We start from the raw sequence: 19,948 nt of genomic DNA on the forward strand, positions 1-19,948 counted from the left end.
TTTCCCAAACAAGACACTAATTTAGGAACAAACGGAGTATAATTCTATCTGTTCATTTCGACATGCAGACAAGAGGCCCGAGTTTCAATAATGTTATCCAACAAACCCTAGTCAGGCATTTGGATCATTTGGAGGCCTGAGTTTCAATAATGTTACAAGTATTTAGCAACCCCAACTTCAAATAGGCCAACTCCTCCAGAAACAATTCAGTAAAATCTCAGCTAAGGCCAAAGAATCAGGAATCCAATAATGTGAAACATCTTAGACAAGAAAGATTTAATTGAAGAAACAAAGAGTGTTCCACATAGAAACACAGAATGAAAACAAATCGGTTTTATTTACAGCTATTTACAATTTGATTAGTGAACTAGAGAACACAGTAAGTCCCAGAAGACGAATGAAAATACTCTCAATTGTAATTTAAAGTTAGACAACAATCTTCACATGGCCTTTAGTACAAGTTTACTAGTATGGTGAACCCCATGAGCAGCAAGTTTCAGCACTGCACGGCTTTGGTACAACCTGCAAAGAGGAACGTATATGAGAAAACAGAAATGCATAATTGAGTGCATATATAAGCATAGCTTGTTACCCTAACATTCAATTCTCACATATTTCAAACCATCGTGCAAAGATGGCAAGAAATGCAATGATTTTCCTTGGAAAACCATTTTCAAGGGAAAACATCAAGGGAAATTAGTTTTCCTTTGTTTTCTTGCAAGAAAAAGTATAAAGAAAAAGAACATAGAAGTGGAAATGGGAGGAGAGAAAAGTAAATGTAAGGCGTTAGATTGGAAAACGTGGCATTCCTTCTTTTCAAAAGGAAAGTTGGTTTTCCCAGAGAAATTTGTTTTCCACCTTTGGGAAAACTGTTTCCACACTTAACAAAACAAACAAAGGAAAATGGAAAAATCATTTTCCGGAAAGGTGTTTTCCGTCAAAACAAACGGAGCCTAAGAGAGATTTTCTGATTTGATACCTAAGGCTGAGCACTTCTGAGTCTCAAGACCCTTTCATCGTGGGAGTCTTGTAAATGGGTTACATTTATGATCTAGGGTATGGATAATTGACGGAAGAAAGACTAATTATGAAAAGTGAAGCATAAAATTGATGAAGAGGAATGATAAGAAATTAAGCCTACTGCTAAGAAGACAGGGACTAATGAAAGAACTGAGTTGTTGGCTCACAGTGAGAATAAAGATAATAGGGAGGACAAAAACCATTATCATGGGAAGGTGGAAGTTTTTCTGAAATTATTCTGTTTCTAGATTCTTTAACCTTCATAGTTTCCTTGATCACTTACTAATAACTAAGGCAAAAGCCAACAGAAAAGCACCAAGCAGGAGCTACAAAGATTAAACACTTAGACCCAAGAAAATTGACCTGTACTTCCGTAATACATTGCAACCCTATTTTGTGTAGGATACAGTAACAAAAACATAACGAAGGAATAACTTCTTTTTTGTGTTATCTATCTGTATTTAGTAACGTACAGAGTTGTAATCACAAATCACGTTCTAGATATGTCAAAAGCATCCATCAGTCACAAGATTTTCCGTTAAAGAGGTCAAACACTAGAATCCAATACCCGTCCCCGACCGTGTTCAACATAGAAACCATTGAAGGTTGGGGGACCCAATCGAAGAGAGAGAGGGGGTTATCATGTTCATTTTCCAATATCTTAAAAAAAGGTAAAAAAAAAAAATCTTAATGTGGAAGTCAACTGACCCTGCCAGAGCAAGTCCCCATGTAGAAAGCGCATAGAACATCTTCCCAGCATGCCATATATTCAGCATCTTTTCAACCTTATTCATTCCACCGAGAGAACTTGTCAGAGCTGCAATGGTTACAGTCACAAGTTAGTACCACATATGACACAACAATTCACAACAAGAACCACATGTCAAAGCATAAACTACAATAACAGACCAACATAATGTGACACCTCAAAGACTGTATTTATGTGATTATGTCAAAATATGTTTCCTCATTAGAATCACAAAGATCTTATAAAGGAAGGGGGAACATCTACTTATATAGTTATATGCAGCCAACTCTAGGGGCTTTCAAGGAAGGATTCATATCATATTATAATACAGTGAAAAAATTGTAGAAAACCGTATTATGTGAAATTGTGAAGGAACTTGTGCGAGGCTCTCCAAATCCTACATGATGGGTCATGGAGCCAGGCAGCAGCCAGCCCATATATGCAAAAAACTTCTACAGACCTGGATAGCAGGTTATGTCAGGATCAGGATTACATTGTCAATTCAGGGGAATTATGTAGTTAAAAATGTTACTCCGTAAATCTTACAAAGGCTCTGTAATGAACTGCCTAAGTGGAAAAGGTACTGTTAGTATCAGCTTGGAGAGGAAGATGGTGATTTTGTTTAAGTAAGAATGGAAGTAAGTTAGAAAATACCTATACGAAGAGGTGATCAGTTAGAGGAGAAATAAGCAGAAATTGGTTGAGTTTTATTTTGTTCTGTGCTAGCTTTTAGTGGAGTGTCCACTGTCCAGCCATTCTAAGGTCTGGGGTTGTAATCACATAAATGCCTATTTAATTGCATTGCTAATACAACCATCTATTGGTTTTTTCTAAAATTCTATTCTACGTCCTCACTTCTACAATCTGATTATCTGACCTTCAATGACTCAAAAAATTCAAGTGATCCAGAAGTGGTTTAATGAATAGAGGTGTTTCAAACAAAAGATAATGGTTCTAAGAAAAATACTGAGAGCCAACACAAACTTACTTTTCTGTAGCTCCTCCGGAGTCAATTTCTGCAACTTAGGATTTGACACAATACATCTGGCAAGGAAGTTAGCAACTCCATCCACCACATGTTCTTCACATACTACAACGTAATTGTCGTCATCTATACCACTGCGTTCCTCGGCTCCAGGAACCATAGAATCAGTGACCCACACCCACCAACTGGGTTCTTCTTGGTCAACATTGATTAAAACTTCAACAGCTTCCAAGTCTTCTCCTGCACAACAATATAAAAAATAAAATAAAAAACCATAATCAGCAAAAATTAGGACTTCAATGCAGCTGTATTTTACTATAAGAATTCTTCTCGTCCTATAATTTAGAATTCCCGAGTACAAATGACAACATACCCGTAGGCTCTTTGAAAGGGAACTCCCTTTCAGCCCCATTCACCGATCCATCACGCAGGGACTGAAGTCGAGTCAAGAAGCATTTAGAATCAACGGCAGTCACAAGACGTTCGTGAAGCTGCATTCACAACACAATTTACAGAATCAGCTAAAACCACATTCTGAAATTCGATACAGATCCATAAAACCTGATTACATTCATTCCTTTCCTCCTCCTAAGTCCCAAAAAGGTCTACAGAACTCCACACAATGACTGACCCCTCGATTCCATAAAGGTTCTCCCTAATTCCTTACAAAAATTATAATAGTCATCTACGAAAGCGGTATTTTGAAAGAAAGACTGGCAATTTCCCTTACAATCATCCATCACAGCTTAATTATCATTGAAAGACTGGCAATTTCTCTTACAATCATCCATCATAGCTTAATTATCATTGAAAGACTGGCAATTTCTCTTACAATCATCCATCATAGCTTAATTATCATTGAAAGACTGGCAATTTCTCTTACTATCATCCACCACAGCTTAATTATCATCTTTAGAAGCATTATTCGAAATAACGATTGGCAATTTCCCTTACAATCATCAATCACAGCTTAGTTATCATCTTTAGAAGCGTTATTTGAAAGAAATACTGGCAATTTCCCTTACAATCATCAATCAGAGCTTCAGAAATTCCCCAAAAACTTAACAAAAGGCAGAAAAGATTTGATCTTCCTCAAATTAAACTCATCATAAGTTCTATTTCTAACCAATTACCACAATGAATCAAAAGGTCTACCTATTATATTCTAGTTTCAACAAAATTTCATCTCAAGACCCTAAATTCCCAATCATAAATCAAACAAACCCTAGAAAACAAAAATCAAAAGTAAGAACATACATCAGGAGGGCAATCAGTGAGAAACGAAGGAGAAGATGATATAGTATGAAGCAGCTTCAAATTCTGCTCCAGTAATTCCTTCAATCGCCTGTTTTCGTCACGGATATCCTTGAATTCTTCGACGGAAATAGGACAATTGGGTTCACCGGAGGAGTTATTGGGGTGATCAGGGTGGTTGTTGTGATGGAGGAGTTCGGCGGCGTGCCAAGCAAGCTCCGCCACCTCAACCACCGTCTTCGCCGCCTCTACGGCTTCTCTTGCGTGGCCCATTGATTCCTGTGAGGTGGAGTGTTGCGGTTTTTGTTGATTGTTTATTTCGGGTGTTCTTCCCTCAATCGGTGTAATACTGTAATGGATACATGGATGATCAACAATTCAACACTTACGATTTATTTATCTAAAATTATTTTATTTAAAACTATGAACCTATGGTACGTTATTAACTTATTAAAGTGTGAATAAAAAAATAAAATTTGTTTTGCTTGAAAATATATGTGAACGTATCTCAACTTATGTCCAACATAAATTGAATCACAAGTGGCTCTACGATACCAAGTGTGTCTTGGCCTAATGGAAAGGATCTCACCTTTCAACTAAAAGGTTGGGGTTCCAATCCCCACTAGGTGACTAGGGGCTCTTTGAGGGAGGGTTCCCCTTATCACTCACCCCACTCTCAAAGTGTCTAGCCTGTTAACCCGGTCGGGTTGACCCGGGCGGGATTCCGACCCGATGGGGCTATTCATCTTACCTTGCAAAAAAGGAAAAAAAAAAGTGGCTCTACGATACACGTAAATGCATTATGTAATCATTTTTTTGTAACTTTAACCTATTTTTCTGTAACTTTTATATTATAAAATTAAAAAGTTGATAGATAAACATTTTAAATGGTTAAATGATTAATTTATACATTATTAGTGATTTTGAAGAAATAATTTTCATTCAAATGAAAAAAATTATCATTAAAAAATATATAACTTTTAAGCATTTTGAGTCAACTTTTACTCCAGTGTACAATATTTATTGTACACCCATTATAATAAGAATTTATGATATTATGCAGCATGGGAAGGCAAAAGAAGACACAGTTTAACATGAATGGATGTTTGAGCATTAGGTCTTGAAGTAGTCTCAACATAATTTGTCTAGTGTTTGCTAATTAATCGTTATCGTCATGCTAGTTTAGAATTTGACCACCACGACCACCAGTCCACCACCTCGACAAAATGGTGGCAATCGTGGTGGTGATCGGATGAATAATGGTCGAAAATTGGTTGTTGACGGATAGCAATGGTGGCTCGTGTAGTGGAATGTTGATAAATTAGGTTGGGGCTACAAGTGAGGAGGTGGTCATGTGGGGAGAGAGCTAGGGAGAGTGATGGGGATAATTAGAAGTACAAAATTGTAATTGTTGTTGCGGTAGCAAATAATTTTCCATGATAATTTATACCATGTAACAAGTTGTAGATTCAACTACCATACAATTTCCTTAAGATTATCCCAAATTCGTTTTATCGTGATTTAATTTAGCCGAAGACCCGAGGTCAAGTTCCTTATACTCCATTAGTTTTCCCATGAAAAGTACCGGAAGTGCCTAATTAAGAAACACTAACCCAAAAACATCCAAACGAGTGAGTTACAAGGTCAAGTGAAAATAAATAAAGATATAAACAATACAGTATGAAAACTAGTATCAGCCTCGACAATTCCCATATGCCATCTTCCCATACCAAAGAAAACTTTATTTAACCCTCCATAGAGGGGCAAGATAAAAAAGAATTACAAAATCTACTCGATTGAAGACAATACCGCCTCCTAAAACAAAACCGCTAACCTACAAATTTAAAACGAAAGACTACCTACGAAAGTACAAAAAAGAGATAAAAATACAAACCATATAAAGAAATGTACATAATTACAACCTAAGTGTGCTTTGAAATTTTCCTTTCAAACACATAATTTCTTCCTAGAAAACTTAAAATCGTGGCAACGGTTAACGCCAAAAGCCACCCATTACCATCGATTTATTAATCACTAGATGAAAGGTAAATTAATTTTAATTTAAGTTAACACACAAAGTCAAACTAAAACAATCATCCGAATATCCGATCACTCAAGTTCCTTATGTAACTCCTCAATCTATGCGCACACGACAATTGTGAATTTCAAGTAATATTAAATCGAAGTTAAATTATTTTTGTTATGAAAAGTTTTAGTATAATTCGAAATTCAAAATTTAGTAAAAATGAAACTAAAAAAAAAAAAGAGGGAATACGAAATTATTTATGCGGTGTGCGCCAACATTAATACGGGAGTATAACACCCTGACTCAGTGACTCCTGCTGAGGTCATTCATTTTGCAAGAGTAGAACACTCTCTCTCTCTCTCAACCGCACTCAACTCAGACAACAATGGCGGACGAGGCGCAGGATACGCAAACGGCGCAAGATATCGAGTCTCAAATCAAGTCTGCCATTTACTCTCGCACTGACTACTTCCAAGACCAAGCCGAGTAACTCCTCTTTTTCTCTCTCTCTTTCATCAAATCATCAGCTTAGCTTTCTGGAATTATTCGGATTCAATTGCTTTCCTTTTGGTTTTCGATTATGACTGATGATTTTTTGAAAAAAAAATAATGAATTTTGCTGTGAATTTGCAGTTCGTTGACGTTTGAGAAAGTGCGGAGGTTATTGGAGACGGATTTAGGGTTAGAGACTCACGCTTTGGATACGCATAAACGATTCGTCAAGACTTGTCTTCAAACGGTATATCTCTCTTGTTTTTTTTTTTATGATCCTAATTAGTGATTTATGATATTGGAGTGTGGTGATTATGATTACTGTAGTAGTAGGAGTAAATTTGATTGTTTTTCGAGTTTGTTCGTAACAGATCTTTAGTTAATGATGAATAATTGATGCTTCTTTCAGCATTACAAGGTAGTGATTACGAATTAGAGATCGGATTTTGTTTAGTTGTTACTTTGAGCTGTTTGTTGTTGAGTATGTTGCATTAGGTGATTGTTGTTTGCTCTAATCTTTCTTAACTGCTCAAGTAAGGGTGTTGAGGACTATGAGAGTCCTTGGTTTCTTTGTTTGTTCGACATCTTAGTATGCGGTAGTGAGTTTCTCCATTTTGAAACGAATGTAGAAGTGTAAAATTGTGAGAAATCGAGGGAAGAAGATAGTTTTTTCTTCTTCATGTGATTGTAGAATCTTTTTGAGTTTCTGCCTTTTATGGTTAAAAATCAATCACTTATATTACCTTACATTAGTTGGACGAGTGGTAATGTCATCGAGTAATTGTTTTATTAGAAAGGTTGTGATTGTAGGGGGATATGCAAGTGGTTTGCAAAAGTTAACGTCGTTTCCTTAGTAAATAATTGAAGGTTTTTCTGATAAGTGGACACTCTTATATGAATTTAAATTGCATTATGGATGCTTTGTTGTTTCCCCCTTTCCCATAAATCATATACGCCTGATTAGGTTTCGTGACAAAACTGGTGATTTAAGTGGTGGATAATTTAGTGAGGCTGTTACAGCGCAGGGGATGGTGAATCGACTGATCTGATTTATAGTCATTTCTAGCTGTCTTGTATTATAACTGAGTTTGGACCCGGTTTCTTTTCATTATAATAAATGTATGAGAGGACTTATTGGATTTATTTAGATGTAGGTATATGGGAAAAGACAGGTATTCTACAGACATACTAAATAAGTCAAAATCTTTTAAAGTAAGTGCCTTTGTTCATGCAAGTGAAGAGACAATTCACGAAAAGATGTTTATAGGCCATTAGTCCAAGTCTAGGATGAAGAGTACAACTGCACAAGGGAGAGGAACTGTGAGTCAGAGTGTATAATCAGGGTCGTTTTCTTCCCTCAGCGTCAAGGCTATAAGTTTGATTTTTTAAAATTGTTTTTATCTTATATAGTCGTGTTTTCTAGTTTGAGTTTCATGCATGCTACTTTTTTAGATCTAAATGTAATGTATATTACTTTTTTTTTGACCTAAAAGTTTCATGTATATTACTTTTTTTTTGTTTACACTTCATGGAAACATAAAATACAAGAATAACTACTGCATGGAAACATAAAATACAAGAAGCCTGAAAGAGAAGATGAATAGAAGAGTGGACATCATCACAATCATTGTCCTCAATGACATTAGTGACTCACAGTAGCCATTCAAAGGGCCTGAGATACTCAGTCAATAATATCAAGTCAAGATGACTGAATTTTATACCTTGCCATATCCACCTCTATCTTCCACATTACTCACTTCAGACATCAACTTGTCATATTTATCATTCTTCTCTTTTTTTTTGTACCTTCAGCCTACACCTTTCCTTTACAAATAATACTTCGATTTATACAGTATGAAGAATTGTGATTGGGGTTTTTGAGCCAATAGATGGAGAGAAAAGATGAAGAGGTGGCGTTTTCCCGTCGTTTCATTACTGAAATTGATGGTCCTCTTACTCCTCTATGACCAATTTCCAAGAGAACAAGTTCAAGATAGACAAAGCTTGCGCTATTTTGGGAATCCTTACCAATTTGAACCTGTAATAGTGGGATATGCTGCAGTCAAACATTGAATTATAGGTGATGGTGGACTTGTAAGCCATCTTTGATTGGTGAAGAGTTGGAAAAGGGAGAATGTAGTGATTGTCGGGGCTGGAAATTACATGGTGACTGGACATTGAGCAGTGATGGACAGTTGTGCTCTGTGGAAAAGAGGCTATGCAGCGACTCAGCAAGAGAGGGGTGTCAACATTAGGTGAAGTTTTATGCAGTATTCTTATTAATGGGAAATATATCAAATAGGTGGTATATGAAGAGGACACTTGTCAAACCAGGTTTTTGTTAGAACATACGAAGGATTGACTGTTACTGTTTTATCTTTCTTTGAGGGTGCTTTGTATATGAAGTTATGGACAATTGAACCTGTTTTGTACCTTTTTCACTCTCCTTTCTTATTTACAGCACTTTCTTCCCTGTGTAACAGTGACACTTTGTATTTGGAGTCTTCCGTGCCTATTGGGGAATGTACTTCTTTTCTTTGCTGTTAAAATGATTCTGATTATGCCTGAGCCTGACCTGAAATTCTGTGTTGAGATGAGTTGATTGCTCTGAACTGTGTTAAGTGACCTAATTATATGCTAAGATCTTTCCCCTCCACCCCTCTGCTTACACTGTAAAAATAAAAATAAATAAATTTGAGAAACAAGTATTCTGCTGTTGAAGTAATAGTTTATCAGCTGATTCTTTAAATTTTGGGTTCTCGTGGGAGATGGTATATCTAGTTTTAAATTCATAATGTTGATGTTCAAGTTCTCAACGAAATATGTTCTTCTTCTGAATGCTAGTGCATAGAATCCGCTGATAGCAAGAACCAAGATAAATCTGGGGAAAGTAATGTGTCATCTACTGGAGAAGATCAACCCGTAGATGAACTTCAGGTGAAGAATGAAGCAGAGGAGCCTAACGCTGGAGGTGCAGAAACAATGGAAGACTCTCCTGTAATGGGTCTTTTGACAGGACCAAAGAAAGCAAAAGCTAATGTTGATGCTGATGCAGATGCTGAAGATACTGAAAGTAAACCTGTACCAAGTGAGATCACAATAAAGAAGGCCATTTGGGATAGAGCATCTTATCTCAGGGAGAATTCCGAGTATGTCTTGCTATAGCTCACTTTTTATGCCTGTCTTCTCTCATTCTCTTTCGAAAGGTGGGAAGGGGGTGGGGGGAACCATTGTATTTTGCGATGTTATCTGTCTATGATAGAGTTCATAATTGATAAAAAGAAAATTATTCTTATTCCAAGGAACATTACATTGGCTGGACTACGTCGGCTCCTGGAGGAAGACCTTGAATTTGAGAAATATTCATTGGATCCATTCAAGAAGTTTATTGGTCTGGAAGTGGATGAGGTGAGCTAACAAAAAATGGAATAAATGATAAAAAGTGAGCATCTTAGATAAACATTACTAATGGGTGCAAACTAATTTGTCAGGTATTGAACTCACCTGAGATTTCTCAATCTACCGGGAGTTCTCCGAAGAAGAATCCTAAGAAGGGTTCTACTCAAAAAGTTTCTTCCAAGAAAGAGGAAGCATCTGCTTCTTCAGGGGAGGAAAGTGATGAGGTTGAAGAAGAGGAAGTAAAGGTTAGAAAAAGGAGTGCTGCCAAAAGAAAGCCACCAAAAACAGAGTCAGTAAAAAAACGTAAGAAGACTGAAGAGGATGTCAAAGGATCTAAAAGAAAACAAAGTAAGGTCTCAAAATCTACATCAGAGGGAAGTGATGAGGAGGGAGGTGGAAATGTTTCGGAGGATGGTAATTCTGATTCATCTGCTGAGAAACCTGTGAAGGTGAGATGTTTCTTTCTGTCCCTTCTGGTTGATTGAACTTGTTTGTCAATATTTTCTTTCACTGAAGTATTTTACTTTACAGAAGAAAGAAGCTCCTAAACCGGTTTCGTATGGAAAGCAAGTGGAGCGTCTAAAGTCAGTGATCAAATCTTGTGGCTTGAGGTTTAATTTTCTGTACTAGTAGTATCTCAATCTTTCAAATTAATGGTAGTGATTGACTAATTGTTGCTGGTTGGTGTATGTTAAGGCTAATTTTGTCCCTTCTTTTTCAGTATTTCCCCTGCAGTTTACAAGAAAGTTAAACAGGCTCCTGAAAACAAACGTGAAGCCTGCTTGATAAAAGAGCTTGAAGAGGTACTTGCAAAGGAGGGATTGTCTTCTAATCCTTCTGAAAAAGGTGAGTATGGCGGCACCCTAGTGTAGATTGTAAATTTATACTTGTTGCTGAATTGCTGTAGTAATTTTTAAAACATAGTAATAGAAAAGACATGCCCAAAAAATGACAAAGTGAAATTAAACAAATACTATCGGAGTATCGGTAGCAAAAGTAGGCTTGAAATTTAGATGCAATGGTGTCATTGAAAAGATTTGAACTTTGCATGCGTGGTCATGTGATATCATGAGCTTCAGTTTTTGCAAATGATCCCACAGCCTTCATGAGCATCAGTTCTTGAAAAAAGACGTGAACACCCTTCTAATCATTTTCAGAATTCTGTGAGCTTGCAATTGTTTACAATCAGTTTTATGGCAGTTATTTCAGGTGCCTCAACACTGAGTTATTATGTTTTCCATTGGATAAGCTGTGGTTTAGACTAAGGGGATGTAGTAAAGCCTTGGTTTTACTGTGTGCTCTTGTTGTGTGTAATAATTAGCTGTTGACACTTGTGTTGATTCCTGTCCTGGAATCAACCCCGTTGGACCATTGTCTCTTGGCCACTTGCTGATAGTGGTACCACAGCATTTCCGTTTGGTAACATTGCCTGCTGAAAGGTTACAAATATAAATTTCAATATCTAGGAACCTTAACTGAATTTATGGCAGTAGGTACTGTATGTCAACATTCACTAAGTTAGTTCATATTTACTTTTGCTTCAGACTTCTGTAAATAAATTTTACTATCCGCTTGTTTGCCTTTCCGTTGTGGTTGAGGTTCCCAATTTACGAAAGTGTATCAGCTGAAATTTGTCATTGGTGGTACAAATGTAAAATGTCCCACATTACTTCTGTCTGATAAGAGAGCATGAAGGAGTTCATTACTGACTGATTTTATTTTAATCAGAGATCAAGGATGTAAAGAAAAGAAAGGAAAAGGCAAAAGAACTTGAGGGCATAGACCTGAGCAATATCGTTTCAAGTGGTCGCCGACGGGCCACCAGCTTTATACCTCCACCTAAGCCCGTAATACCAGATCTAAGTGAGAGTGAGTCAGAAGAAAGTGAGAATGACGACGATGAGGATGACGAAGTAGAAGAAGAAGAAGGGGATGAGGACGCAGAGAATGTGGAGGCTGATGAAGATCAGGAGAATGGAGGTAATGGCAGTCAAAGTGAAGAATCTGATAAAGGTAATTTTTTTTAGTTCATTTTTTCAAATTAACCAATTTAGCCACTTCTGATTATGGTCCAGAAATTACGAAGCATCTGATTGCTAACTTTTTGAATTAGTGGATACTATATGTCTGCATTGTGACCATTTTCCACGATATGCTCCACTGATTGAGTTTTGTTGAACACTTGAACTACATTCTCGCAAGCCAGTTAACTCCTCTGTAGTCATAATCATCATGAGTCCGGCTCATTGGCCTGACCCGACCCAAAAATAACAGGTTTGGGCAGATTTTTTAGGCCCGTTTTCAGGCCTGCCCCAGTCCAGTCCGATTTTGAACTTTTTTGGTGGGTTTGGGTAACTAAAAGTTGGTATTATAGTCATAGAATCGTCCAGCCCGAAAATCCCGCTGTTATGGCATGATATAATGGGTTTGGAACAGGGAAAATTGGCCCAAAGTTTGGCCCGACCCGACCCGCCACATTGGGCAGAATTTTCAGGATGTGGCCCGAATCCGACCTTGTCACTCCTGATTATATCCTCCAGAAATTACGAAACATCTGGTTGCTGACTTTTTGAATTAATGGATACTGTATGTCTGCATTGTGACCATTTTCCACGATATGCTCCACGCCTCCCCTGGTTGAGTTTAGTTGAACACTTGAACTACGTTCTCGCAAGTCAGTTCACTCTGTAACCCTGATCATCATGAGCCCGGCCTGTTTGTTTCACCCAAAAAATAGTGGGTACGGGCAGAATTTTAAGGCCCATTCTCCGGACCTGGACCCATCTAGCCCGATTAAACAAAAATCGGTGGGTTTGGGTAACTAAAAATCGGTAATTTAGACATAGAATTGGCCAGCCCGAAAAGCCCGCTATTTTGGCCTGATATGTTGATATAGGGTGTTTGGGGCAGGGAAATCCGGCCCAAAGTTTGGTGCGGCCTGTCCAGTCATATCGGGCAGAACTTTCGGATGTGGCCTGAATCCGACCTGGCCCGTACTTTAATCAGGTCTATTCAGTAATTTTCTGCACGATGCTTATTTAGATTGAGCTCCTGAGTCCTGATACCCTTACATCTCTTCTACCCGAGTCTTGTCATCCTGTGTGCTCGTTCGTGCTGTTCTTGATTCTTTCCTCTCTCTTGCAGGAAACAGCGATAGTGATTAATGACGGGCCCACTTTCACTTGAAGGACCCGCCCACTGATGAGGAATTCGATAGGGATAGGACGATTATGTATTTATGTATCGTTTTTACGTTTTTTTATTTTATTTTTAGTGCTTTTAGTTTTCTACAGATTAGGAAGAGTTTGTATTTAGGTGTGAAACTGGAGCATAAAAAGTTAAAGAATCTGATTCTAGAAAGTTGATAAGTAGGAACTTGCCAGAAGAAGACGACTATAAAGAGCTCCGTCTTCTGTGAATTAGACGATGCTTTTATTGTTGTGTGTAAAAGTGATTATAATTGTTCCATATTTATAAACGGTTTTTACATTTTAGTTTTAAGCATTTTGAGTGAAATCGTACACTATTTTACAGTTCAATTTAACTGTATTACACTTTCAATCAGATTAATTTCTAGTTTATTTATTTAATTATCTGCATTTGGTTAGAACTTAGAAAGGCAACTAGAACATCTCCCCCAGTTGGTGTCATCAAGATCAACTCGGATGCCGCGTTCTTGTCTTCTGTTTCCATAGCAGGCTTGGCGGCAGTAGCTAGGAACCACTCGGGAGAGTGGCTGGAAGGTTGCTCTGCAGCCTGCTACGCTCAGTAGCTAGGAACCACTCGGGAGAGTGGCTGGAAGGTTGCTCTGCAGCCTGCTACGCTCATGATGCGTATATGGCAGAGTTGTTGGGCATAAAAGAGGTCCTTTCTTGAGTAGAAGAAAGAAATTGGCACCATTGTATTATTGCCACAGACTGTAGCAATGCGGTTACTGACATTAATGAAGTTTCCCTTTGTAACTCTAGATACAAACCCATTGTTGATGATTGCAGGGTAAAGCTTGAGGACTTGCAGGACACGGTGTTGATCTTTGAGGGACGCTCAGCAAATATGGTGGCTGATTTGATGGCGAAGTCAGCTAGGAAAAATTTCAATTTGCACTCTGAAACTTTTACTCTTCAATCCCCACCCCTGGATTGTATCAAACAATTAGCTATTGATGCGGTATTTGAACCTGGTAGTACTAGTAGGGCTGATGGCTTAAGGCCTCACCCACCTGATGTAACCGTTGTGAACTTGGGGGCTTCCAGCAGTTCTCTGCTTAGCCTTACTACTTAATTAATTTGCTCCTAATTTTCAAAAAAAAAAACTAGAACATCTCCAATAGTTACACGAGTTTTACAAAGCTAAAGAGGAACTCTGATGGTTGTTTATACTTTATAGGGACTTGCTTGCAAATATTATAAATTTTAAGCTAGTAGTTAGACCATTGTTACACTTCTAAATTAACTTTGGGAAAATGAACGGAGAAAATAATTGTTTATTTGATAAACATGTGAATTGATAAATTTAAAAAGACGGCAAAAAAATTCAAGTAACTTGCTAACCCTCGGAGCAAAATACGCATGAAAAGGTAGTAACTTAAAAATCTGACATGGCAACTAAAAAATAACGTATCAATTTGCTTAGAGCATCTTCAACAGTAAGCTAATTGCTAAATTAGCTTGTCATGCCACATAATATATCAAACTATTTCCCTTTTTAGCTAGTTCGTACCCCGTTAGCTATTAGCTTGATATTAATGTAGTCATATTTATCAATCAACATTTTATATAAATTTTATTTAATATTATTTTATTGTCGAATTTTTTCCAAGCAATTTAACTTGTTTAAACTAATTTGCTTGGCCAAACTAATTTATCATTTGAACTCCAATGGTCAAGCTAAGCTAGTAGCTCGGAATTTCTAAAAGTTGTAAGCTAGTCCCTAGCTACAACCATAGGGAATTCTCTTACCGTTAAAGATGCTCTTATAGGCGTATATCACCCATTCGATGCACGGTTTAATAATTATAACAATAATTTTACATTAATTTATGCTACATCTAATTTAAGTTCAAAAGTCCCGTGCTGATAGTAAAAACAACACCTCCAAATTCAACATCAATCGGCACAAATTGGTATTTTTTTTATGATAATATAGTGTCTAAATAGGCTTTCTAGGCGAATGCCTAGAAAGAACAATGCTTCAGGTATAATCAAGCAACAATATTGTGTTTCGAGGGGCTTGACAGAAGAACACCAATGCTTTTAACTCGATTCACACAAATCGCCATCCTCCGAGCTCTTCACCTCCTCGGAAAGAATGCATCTCACTTCCCTTGCAAGATCCATTACATGAGCATCCTTGCATCCTAGGCAATTGGCAACAAAATAGAAGGGAACTTTTTACGGTTATATTACAGTAAAAAAAAACAAGGTAGAAAATCAGCACAGTAAATGTCGAACACAGAAAAAATCCAGTGGAAGGTACCTAGTTCAATGAGTGCTTTCTCGAGTTGAAACAGATAGTCTCTGTTAGGTCCCGAGGGGCCTTCTGCACGCACAATTTGCCTGCATTTCGAGATATAACTTAGAGCGGGTAAAATAAGCCTTTTTTTGTGGAGCGACTAGGAATAAGATTAAGCAAAAGTAATCAATCACAGTCAAATGAGTCGACTACAGCCTACTTTCATGGTTTTTTGTTCAGCTTTAGAGGCAATCGGAGAAATGTCAGATTTTTTTCTAGCTGTACAAGAAATTTCAGAGGGAAAAGGAAAACCATGTACTTACTCGTTAGGATCTTATGAAAAATCTAGCATCAGAATGATGAAGGCACTACCACCATGTAAAGATGGATGTCGGCCGGGTCAGGTCGGGCTTTGGGCCACGCCTGAACGGGAACCGCCCGTGTCAGGCCTGCTGTAGTCGGGCTGGGCGGGTCAAAATTTTCACAAATGGGGCCCAGGACCTCGTGTCGTCGTGCCTAAGCCTAATTTTTACTAAATTTTTCGTGCTGTGTCGTGGCGGATTAGGCCGTGCCGTCCTTTTTCAAAAAAAATGTGGCCCATGCCCAGTGCCTGTGCAAGCCGGTGCTTATTTTTGTGCCCGTGTCGGGCCGACTTTCTCATGCAGGCCCGGCCCACAACCTTCTTTCCCACCATGGCATGATCGAGGAAAACAACTATCGAAGCCTTCTAGGAAGATGTTAGGGAAGTTTAGTTTCTGTGCGGAGAAAAGGACATTCAAAATTTCCTGCATTCTTTTCCCATCACTTTGTCTAGCATATATTGATTGCATCCTCAATACAAGTAGACACAATTGCCGTAAACTAGAAGAAAAAGAAAAAACAGAAAGCTCGCAACAGTCTTAGAGAAAACATACTTGGCTATCTCCTCTAGTGATGCAGGACCCAGGTAGTTCTGGTTGAGCTTTTTATCTGAAGAGGCTACATATCTGACATTTTCAAAACATCAGTTATCAATGTTATTTGCAATAAATCAATATGATCAGGACGCATGTCAGTTTTGGCTACTCACACCAAGACACTACTCAACGCTGGTGTTGAATTAGTTGATTCCTGATTCCAAACGCACAGTTCCAAATCAGTAAATCACAAATGGTGCACGAAAAGAGCAGTATCAAACTAATTACCAATTTACCACTAACCGTATAAAAATCCAAATAATCTTTTTGGTCGTATTGTTTCTCTCTCACCTCCAAATACTGTGTGCCATTACACCAGAGAAGGGATTCTGTTAAATTGACGGCATTGGTAATGAACACTGGGAAAAGTGGAAACCTGGTAGTTGTAATAGGTTGGGATAGCTCACCGTGATTGCAGTTTCAATATCCTCCTTTTGAGACACTTTGTAAGCAACTCCATACTACATGAACAGTTAGAGAATTGAATAAATGACGAAGTGATAATATTTGTCCATTGCATTAAAACAGGAAAATTTCATATCATCAATACATGAGATACGAGAAAAGACTGAATCACTTTATACAAGCACAAGAAATCCTCCAAGTACATTACTATCAAGATTATTGAGCATGAAAACAGCCTAACCTAACACAAAATAAGATAAATTGTCTCTCATTATCAATAGCTGATTCGGAGTTTCAGGCTCAAACATCTTCTCAGTGCTGTAAAATTAACCTCAGTTTGGTAGCCGGCAATAAAATTGCTTCAAATACTGGCTATTTCCATGTACTCAATTTGGTAAGGGTGTACCCAGATAAACACGTGCAAAATCGTACTTATTATTGTATAGCACAACCTAAAACTTTTGAATGATTAAGGCTCTGTTTTGTTCGACTTATTTCAGATAAAATAAGTTCAGTTAAGATAAATTCAGATAATATAAGTTCAGAAACAATAAGTTTTTTTCAGACATTTTCACACATAAATAAGTTTATTTCGGACAAATCAAGTTTTTTTTTCAGACAAAATAAGTCGAATACAACAGAGCCTAAACAATGAACTACATATGCTATGGTGTTTGGCTTCCCTTTGTGGCTCTTTCTACACCAAAACAAATCAAAATTATGCTAAATATAGCCAAAAGCAGCTCGGGAGAAAGGCGGTGACTTGAATACTTTGATTAATTAATACGAAGTACTATTATCAGGCCAACATATACATAATTCTAAGCTCAAGGTAAGTGGTAATTTATGTCTACTTTTAAATGGAAGTATTTAGTGCAAGTTTTTCAATTACAACTACAAAAACTACATTTTCAAGTTCATCAGCTTGATCTGATCTTCTTCATCATTTTCCTACAAAAATAACAACAATACCTAAGCCTTAACCCCAAAAGGTCAGCTCGTGTTATTAATCACTGATTAAGGTAAATTATTTACTCACTAAGGTTGCGTTCTATTCACCTGATTGTCACTTAATTTTTCTAAGCTTATCTGAAGTTCTGAACTTATCAAAAGTTATTTTAGTTATAAATTGTGCTTAGGTAGGCAGGTAGCCCTTATTTTTCAAGAACTAATCTTATTTGACCTTATCCGAACTTACCCAAACTTATCCAAACTTATTTTTACTGAAATAAGTGGAAATAAGGTGAACAACACCCTTTGTCTGGGTTCGGGACCGGCAATGAGAACCTAAATAGCCCTCATTGCCGGAGTTTTCATTATTCTTTGCCCCTAGCCTAACAATCAACTACCCAACTAGAGAGAAAATTAGTAAATAAATTATTTACCTTAATCAGTGATTAACAAGAAGCTTATAATTTTAGATTTTGATTGCTCATTCTCTAAAACAACAATCATCAAATAGTTATAATAATCTAATTACAGTAATCAAAAATTCAAAATAATCCATCTAATTCAAGCAAAACAATTTAAAAAATTAAATTGGGGGAAAATTTTAAAAAAATCTTACACAAATTTCTTCAGGAGCAGGCTCTAATGTGACAGTTCTTCCTGGGTAATCTGGTGTTCCTCTATGATCAGTACTTCCTGTATTACCAATTCATCAAAACCAAAAATTAAGAAAAACCCAGAAAAAATTGTGAAAATAAAATTGATAATAGATTAATGAGGGAAAATGAAAATGCAAATGCCTTGATAGAAAACACGGCGATATCCCTTGATGAATCCAGGAAGACGTTCATCGTAATTGAACCCTGCTTTCCATATCAATGATCCATACCCGAATACCCATAACACCATTTCTGTGACTCGGAACTCGGAACTTGTGTGGAAATGGAAACTGGAAAAGTGCACTTTCAGTACTTTGAAGAGGAGAGAGAAATGACAGGTGGAAAAACAATGAAAATATTGTATTGGGCCGGGCCAAAAGTGGGATGTTTGAATGTTTACGGGGCGGGCAATACTTGTTTTGGAAAAAAAATAAGAGCATGACACGACGCGACACAACACAACACGAGTACACGACACAATTCAACATGAAAATGAGTAAAGGTTTTTGGAAATGGTATTTAAAACCTGTGATTGAATCTCGTTTACACCATCTATCGCCTGACAACACAACAAGTCAACAAGCAACTAGTAAATTGGGTTTAACCCATCACGAGGCATGAGAACTAAGTAGAGACACAACCCATATCAATTTTTAAGGAAAACGAATTGGGAAATTATATAAGACAAGTATAAATCAATATTATGATTTTATGTGTGACTCTTTTTCTATTTGTACTTTATAATGGAGTCCATTAAGAAGTTGACTCGCAGAGTTGATTACACAAATCTTGTGCTGAAATTCATTACACGTCTTTCTCGCCTACAAGAATTAACATTTTCGTTGTTTCTAGTGGAGCACGGAATATTGATAATAGAAGACGACATTTTCCTAACAATTAGTTGGAATTATATACGGAGAACTTCGTATGCTTGCTTTTAGAAATATGAAGGCAGATTTATAGTGAGCAAAGAAAGACAACAAAAATATAGAGAGGAAATAACTTTGTTTTCATTACGTTAATCCAAATCTGATTACAACTTACTCCCTTGTTCCTTAAATAGTGAGGTTGTACCTTACAAGCATCAAACAAAAATTCTAACCTAGTACACCTCATAAAGTCATAGGGACATTACACATAAGGTGACAAAACAATAATGTGCACAGAATTGTATGTTGATACTGCTCTTTGATGATCGAGAGATGAACCTTCCTTGTTGATTCCTTCATTTTGCCTTTTTGTCAACAAATATATTTTCAAAATGTCAAACATGTTAATGGTTAGAAAGGTGTATTGAGAAACACGGGTAATATAGTATAAGATCTAAACGTTGCAGTATTTATAAGAACATATGAAGTCCTCCGTAGTAATTTTTTAAAATTTCTCCAACTTAGGCCGTGTTTAGTTAAGTTCAGTTCAAATCCATTTATTTTAATTTAATTTAATTTATTTTAGTTTAATTTTATCATTACAAGAAATATAAGTAATTTGATTCAGTCTGATTCAGTTCGATTCAGTCGAAAATAGATAAAATATGTTGCACATGCAATCTAACTTTAACTACTGTTTCTTTGTCCTCGTATTCAACTCTCTCCTCACATCACA

General features: G+C 37.0%; 3 protein-coding genes across 5 annotated transcripts; 1 reads left to right on the forward strand and 2 right to left on the reverse strand.

Moving 5' to 3' along the window:
• Positions 1-261: 261 nt before the first annotated feature.
• On the reverse strand, positions 262-4,422 carry LOC110798198 (uncharacterized). The gene is made up of 5 exons (XM_022003398.2): positions 4,011-4,422; positions 3,127-3,244; positions 2,757-2,993; positions 1,729-1,837; positions 262-522 (listed from the first exon to the last, which is right to left on the reverse strand). Exons 1-5 carry the CDS (start codon positions 4,278-4,280, stop codon positions 441-443), a joined length of 816 nt encoding a protein of 271 aa, XP_021859090.1. The 5' UTR covers positions 4,281-4,422; the 3' UTR covers positions 262-440.
• Positions 4,423-6,328: 1,906 nt separating this feature from the next.
• Positions 6,329-14,219, forward strand: LOC110798068 (uncharacterized). 3 transcript variants are annotated; one of them, XM_022003224.2, is made up of 9 exons: positions 6,329-6,519; positions 6,667-6,772; positions 9,370-9,674; positions 9,828-9,933; positions 10,017-10,373; positions 10,456-10,535; positions 10,646-10,770; positions 11,653-11,937; positions 13,069-13,425. In XM_022003224.2, the coding sequence occupies exons 1-9, from the start codon at positions 6,419-6,421 to the stop codon at positions 13,086-13,088; spliced, it is 1,485 nt and encodes a 494-aa protein (XP_021858916.1). In that variant the 5' UTR covers positions 6,329-6,418; the 3' UTR covers positions 13,089-13,425. The 3 variants fall into 3 exon arrangements, with proteins under 3 accessions (XP_021858916.1, XP_056693878.1, XP_021858993.1); XM_056837900.1 differs by lacking the exon at positions 13,069-13,425 and adding an exon at positions 13,920-14,219 and having other exon boundaries at positions 6,331-6,519; XM_022003301.2 differs by having other exon boundaries at positions 6,331-6,519; positions 10,456-10,508.
• A 602-nt stretch (positions 14,220-14,821) lies between these two features.
• Positions 14,822-18,691, reverse strand: LOC110797987 (gamma-glutamylcyclotransferase 2-3). The gene is made up of 8 exons (XM_022003143.2): positions 18,485-18,691; positions 18,304-18,380; positions 16,739-16,792; positions 16,575-16,631; positions 16,445-16,485; positions 16,290-16,361; positions 15,400-15,479; positions 14,822-15,280 (listed from the first exon to the last, which is right to left on the reverse strand). Exons 1-8 carry the CDS (start codon positions 18,591-18,593, stop codon positions 15,177-15,179), a joined length of 594 nt encoding a protein of 197 aa, XP_021858835.1. The 5' UTR covers positions 18,594-18,691; the 3' UTR covers positions 14,822-15,176.
• Between the last annotated feature and the right edge of the window lie 1,257 nt (positions 18,692-19,948).

Source organism: Spinacia oleracea, chromosome 2 (assembly GCF_020520425.1).
Source record: "Spinacia oleracea cultivar Varoflay chromosome 2, BTI_SOV_V1, whole genome shotgun sequence".
In the NCBI taxonomy this organism is placed as follows: domain Eukaryota; kingdom Viridiplantae; phylum Streptophyta; class Magnoliopsida; order Caryophyllales; family Amaranthaceae; genus Spinacia; species Spinacia oleracea.

Coding starts and splice junctions, on each gene's coding strand:
- LOC110798068 (XM_022003224.2), top strand. CDS start 6,419: ATGGCGGACGAGGCGCAGGATACGCAAACGGCGCAAGATATCGAGTCT. Junction 6,773..9,369: donor TCAAGACTTGTCTTCAAACG/GTATATCTCTCT, acceptor TCTGAATGCTAG/TGCATAGAATCCGCTGATAG. Junction 11,938..13,068: donor AAGTGAAGAATCTGATAAAG/GTAATTTTTTTT, acceptor TCTCTCTTGCAG/GAAACAGCGATAGTGATTAA.
- LOC110798198 (XM_022003398.2), bottom strand. CDS start 4,280: ATGGGCCACGCAAGAGAAGCCGTAGAGGCGGCGAAGACGGTGGTTGAG. Junction 3,245..4,010: donor TCACTGATTGCCCTCCTGAT/GTATGTTCTTAC, acceptor TTGTGAATGCAG/CTTCACGAACGTCTTGTGAC. Junction 523..1,728: donor TGGGGACTTGCTCTGGCAGG/GTCAGTTGACTT, acceptor TCCTCTTTGCAG/GTTGTACCAAAGCCGTGCAG.
- LOC110797987 (XM_022003143.2), bottom strand. CDS start 18,593: ATGGTGTTATGGGTATTCGGGTATGGATCATTGATATGGAAAGCAGGG. Junction 18,381..18,484: donor TCGCCGTGTTTTCTATCAAG/GCATTTGCATTT, acceptor TTGGTAATACAG/GAAGTACTGATCATAGAGGA. Junction 16,793..18,303: donor CTGCTCCTGAAGAAATTTGT/GTAAGATTTTTT, acceptor CTGTTCATGTAG/TATGGAGTTGCTTACAAAGT.